The sequence below is a fragment of the Anomaloglossus baeobatrachus genome, chromosome 9 (genome assembly GCF_048569485.1).
Source record: "Anomaloglossus baeobatrachus isolate aAnoBae1 chromosome 9, aAnoBae1.hap1, whole genome shotgun sequence".
NCBI lineage: Eukaryota > Metazoa > Chordata > Amphibia > Anura > Aromobatidae > Anomaloglossus > Anomaloglossus baeobatrachus.
The window spans coordinates 160,241,044-160,246,492 of record NC_134361.1 but is presented as its reverse complement, the minus strand read 5'-3'; the positions used below and the strand labels follow the sequence as shown (position 1 = coordinate 160,246,492).

At 36.6% G+C, this 5,449-nt stretch overlaps 1 protein-coding gene across 1 annotated transcript; it reads right to left on the bottom strand.

The window, feature by feature from the left end:
• Nucleotides 1-1,465: 1,465 nt before the first annotated feature.
• CLDN2 (claudin 2) lies at nucleotides 1,466-4,383 on the bottom strand. The gene has a single exon (XM_075322774.1). The coding sequence runs from the start codon at nucleotides 4,179-4,181 to the stop codon at nucleotides 3,486-3,488; it is 696 nt and encodes a 231-aa protein (XP_075178889.1). The 5' UTR covers nucleotides 4,182-4,383; the 3' UTR covers nucleotides 1,466-3,485.
• Nucleotides 4,384-5,449: the final 1,066 nt, after the last annotated feature.

Sequence of the window (5,449 nt, the reverse complement as noted above, 5' to 3'; positions counted from 1 at the left end):
TTCCGTTGTTTTGTACAATCCGTTGCATCCGTTGTGCTACTAAATGCAACACATCCGTTGCATCCGTCACACAACGCAATGCAACGGATGCCGTTCAACGCAAGTGTGAAAGTAGTCTAAGGCTGATAGTAGTCTGGACCCTGCTGAACTTGATATGGCAGAGGTTGCAAATGACCATTTTTTTTTTAGCTTTTGCATTTCCATAAAAAAGCACCAGACTGGGGAACATCTAACGCTTGGAGAATGGTCTGGCTGTGTGTAGGTGATTCGGGAAACATACCCCACTGCCTCTTCCAGCCTGTTGCGGTGTTGTGGATCCCTCCCCCTCTGCACTTCTGTGCTTGCCCTGCATGCCACCTTGGGTCAGTGACTTCATCATCCAACACCTTGTCTTCCAGTTCCTCACTCTGGTCCTCACATAACTTGTAGTGTTTCAAAGAACATAAAAGGAAAAATTCTCTCATAAGTGAGGATCAAATGCTCATATAAAACAGACAAGCTATGCAAGAGTCCCTCCACACCATTCAACGTGGGGCTTTGCAGAGCCCAGTTCCAGGTGTCTAAATCCCTATTCTCAGGATTGCTGGCGTTCCAACTGTCATACACATAGAGATTAGCACATTAACTCACATTCAATGGATTCGGATAACTTTTGATTTTGGAAATAACCCTTTAACTAAAAAAATGAAAAACAATTGCGTTTAATGAACAAATGTTTCAATCTAATTAACACAATTGCTGAATTTGAAATAAATCTTAAAAATCTGTAACGAGAAACAGACATGACACTATCACACAATGTAGAATAAAAAATAGATCAGGACCCAGTTGAGTTCTAGCTTGGCTTGGTAACTGGGCTCAAGTAAGTTTGGCCAATTTTATGTGCAAAATAACTCAATTTTTCCCCAAAAATCTTTTAATGCTTTCTTTGCAGTAATGCAGATTCACATTCCAATGTTCACAATATACATCTTTGTTCTTCCCCTTCCCTCTACTTGAGTGCATCTGCTATTTTTGATAATGCATACTATGTTCAGTTTGCACTAGTTCAGACTATAAGATTAGGAAGTGGCGGCAATTCTTCTATTTTGTATTATGGAGTCATGTCCTTTGTCTGAGCACTCCTCCCAGGAACCTCAGGTGTTTTAATTTTTCCTTTGTAGGTTCGTCTCTAGCCCTTAGAGGTCAGGATTGACACGAAAAGAGGCAGAAATTAAGATTAGGACCCAGTTGAGACTTGTACCTTGGCGTGGTAACTGGGCTCAAGTAAATTTGGCCCATTTTATTTCCAAAATAACTCATTTTTTCCCCATTTTTTTTTCATGTTTCCTTTGCAGTAATTTTCACATTCCAGTGTTCACCATATATATCTTTTTTTCCCCCCTTCACTCTACTTGAGTGCAACTGCTATTTTTTTTATACTATACCACAATGATCACAGACTCACATGTTAATACTCGTACCTATCTTTATTGAATTGTATTGACTTCAACCTTTTGACAATATACACAATCACAATATCTCTCATACTATTGTATGAGATTGTACAAAGTAGCAAAGTTTACAAACTTACACTAAGCTCACTGAACTTCTTGCATCTATGTTCTGTTTATATAGAAATTTTCAGAAGTTAACATTGTAGTGTCTTTTGGCACGTCTTCAGTTGGTACAAATTTGTGTAAGGCTGCGTTCCCATGTCATTTAATCATTCCGTTTTGGGATCCATTTGGAAAATGTAAAAACTGATCCGATAATGGATTGCACCAACGGATCACTTTAATAACCGATTTGTTAATAGATTGGACAAATGGATCACTTTTATAACCGATCCATTTTTGCATTTTTTCAAACGCATCCAAAAACGGAAATCATTACAGGACATAGGAACATAGCCTAACATCGCTTTAATTGTACAATTTTAGTCAGATATACTTTTCAATATATATATATATATATATATCTATCTATATATACAGTGCTATGCAGAAGTTTGAGCACCACAGGCTAATTAAGGGGTCTGAAATGATAGTCAAAGTTATCTGAGTACACAACTCTCCAAGGGTGTTCAAACTTTTGCATTGGCCCATTTTCATTTTTGTAGTTTTTAAAATGTTAAAGATAAAAATATTTTTTTTGTTCATACCTAAAATATAAAGGAAATGTGTCATCTTTAACTTTATGCCTTTTAGAGAGCATTTCATTTTCCACTTGATTAACTGTTCACAATAGCAGTAATTTTGACCAGTGGTGCTCATACTTCTGCATAGCACTATATATATATATATATATATATATATATATATATATATATACACACACATACATTTTTATTTTATTTTTATATTTTTTTATTTTTAAATGCTCTGCTTTTGGATACTTTTGTGCATGGAATTTCAAGGTGTACACAATAAACATGCATGAATTTTGTTATAGTGAACCATACGCTGAAAAGTGCAATAATGTTAAAACCACATCAGAAATTAATACGCTGTATGACAAGGGACAAAGATGATCACAGCATGTGTGTTACATAAAAACATATTTCATAAAAAAAATTGCTAAATTTATTGATGTATGTAGTACACTATGATTACTATGATTTGCACAACAAGCAAGCAGACAGCAAGTTTACAAAGGATTTGTATTCTTTTGTTTGGAAATAAAAGAATATTAACATCCCTTTAAACAACAATAAAAATATATTATTATTACCATCTTTATTTCACACATCAGATCTCACATAAAAAAACACTTAAAATAAACAACATCAGTTGACATATAAGTTAAAATCTTCATATAAAAAGTTCTAATTTACAGTAGGGAGGGCTTTAATATTACATCATATGTAATGGTTTGGACAGATATGATTGCTGCATAGAAGAGTACAAAACATTGAACCTAAGCAACTTTGTCTTGACATGTAATTACAGAAAAAGAGAAATGGAGATACATATTACAGATAGGTTTGATTTATATCTTTTTTTTGTTCTTTTCCTGTTTAGGAAATCCTATATTCTACAATTTCTTTACACAACTCCTCACATTACAGAAATAGCTGTGACAGTAAATGAAATAGTAAAAATGACTTAGAATGGGGATTGTGAATACACTTTAAAAAACAGCCACTTTATTTTTACATTTTTGCTTTAAACTGTTAAACACAAAATAAGGAAAAAAGAGATTTTGAAGGATTCATTTTGCTCTTTCTGATTATATTCAAAAGACTCTCAATATGTAATAAGTAATAACATCTCAGGTTAAGCAGCCTGCTTACATGAATATTATCACTACATAGCAGATGCTCCATGTCCATTACCATTTATACCCAGGTTGATTTTCCAGGCTTCTCAGATGAAATCAATCCTAATAATATTGTTCCTTATTTTCGTTTTTTTTTTTATGAAAGTCCTCATGCAGAGTCCATGGGCCGTTTTACATTGATATGTCTACCATACTGTAAGGAGCAATGTCTCTTCTTGATTCATCTATACGTATCCGGTCAGGCTATAGCCACTTGTCGCTTTCTTAGAAGTCTGGTCCACACTGGCAGCTTTTTGTCCTTTTTCTGCCATCAGACCTTTGGTCTGATACCTACTGTAAAAATTTGGGTCAGCATCCTTAGGTGGACATGAGGCACAAAGAATTGAACCACCCAAGACAGAGAATATTGAAGATACAATGCCTAGATAGAGAGCCGATCCAAGTTCATATCTCTGGGCATCAGGAAGCAATGGGTTGTAAAAGTCTTGGAGGATAGCGTGTAAGTTCCAGCATATGGGCACCAGGCAAATAATGCCACCCAGAATAAAGACAACTCCACCGACCACTGCCAGTTTATCCTTGCCAGGATTGTCTTGGTTGAAAATTGTACATTTCATTCCAAAAACTGTGAAAAGGGTCGCAAGTGAAGACAGTACACAAGATGTGATCATCAGAGCCTGGGCAGCCTGAGTTTCTTGTGGAAGTCCCAGCATGGAATTATATATATCACATTGGGTGATGCCGGTGCTAAAGATGGCACATTCCATCCACAACCCTTTACTAAAGCCCACAGCAGTCACAATACTGGCACCAATATACGAACTAACCTTCCAGTCAGGTAGTAGAGTAGCAATGATTGTGCCAATCAGACCCAAGACTGCCATGAAGTAGCCCATCATCTGGAGCGCAACTGAAGCCATATTCTTGGATGTTCTTCTTGCTATGACAAGCAGTCAAGATCTTTTTTTAGGCTTTTTTTTTACCAATAAGAGGTTCTCTTTGGGTTGATCTTTTCCTGGACAAACATCTTATTCAGTCCGAGCTGACTTCATGTACAATGTATTTTTCTTATGCCAGGAACTTTATTCCTCCTTTCATGCTCAGTAACAATAATTACAAGGCTGTGAGTTGCTTCCAGCTGTGTGGATTTGATGTCACGTTGAGTCCGGTTTAGATTAAAAGTGAGGAGGTGAGGACACAATGAAAGGAGGAGGACAAGAAAAAGCAGGAGTGGGCCGGGGGTTAAATATTTACTAACACCAATTGATTTACAAAATGCTCCTTGACCGTGTTATCTGTGGAACATAGAAATCAAACAGACCCTCGCCGGAGAGCTGTGATCTCCTGCCAGAGCCACAAAGACACCTACTTGCATTATGCAACCCTACTCCACCTTGCCATATTGCTCATTACAACAAGCAATATTCTCAATGGATTAATCTTTTTATCTATTTCTAGGAACTACAAAAGTATGTTGTGCTAATGAGATTAAACAGCATCAAACAAATAATAATAGGTGACACAATAATAATAATAATAATAATAATAATAAGTATATGGTAAGGAAACATTGGATGATATACTAAAGAGAAGGCACCAGAATTCTGACACAAATTGCACCAAAAAACAACCATTACATTGGCTAATTCACCAAAACTGGTGTTTTTCACTACAGTTGGAGACACTTAATTCATTAGCAGATGCATGCCCTTTAATTAATTTAATCATCTTTTGGGCCAGCTATATACCTTGATGAGCTAAAGTCAATTTCTACTTTTATGCCACTTTCATAATTTGTTGGAATTATAAGATGCTGCGTTTTTGACACTGGGAAAATACACAATGTCAAGAACTCACCCAAAGCTAATTGTGGGAAGACAGTATAAGGCTATATGCCCACGCTGTGGAAAATGCGCGGATTTTGCCACGGATTTCTCTCGGAAAAGCCGCAGATTTTCCAGAAATCTGCAGCACAGCTACTCCCCAACCATTTCTATGGCATTTGGGAAATGCTGTGCCCACGCTGTGGATTTTTCTGCAGCGGAAATCGTGCGGATTTTCGTGCGGAAAAATCTGCAGCATGTCAATTATTGTTGCGGATTTTCGTGCGGATTTTGCCTATTCAATTGAATTAAAAAAAATCACAACATCCGCGTCAAATCCGCATCAAATCCGCGTCAAATCCGCA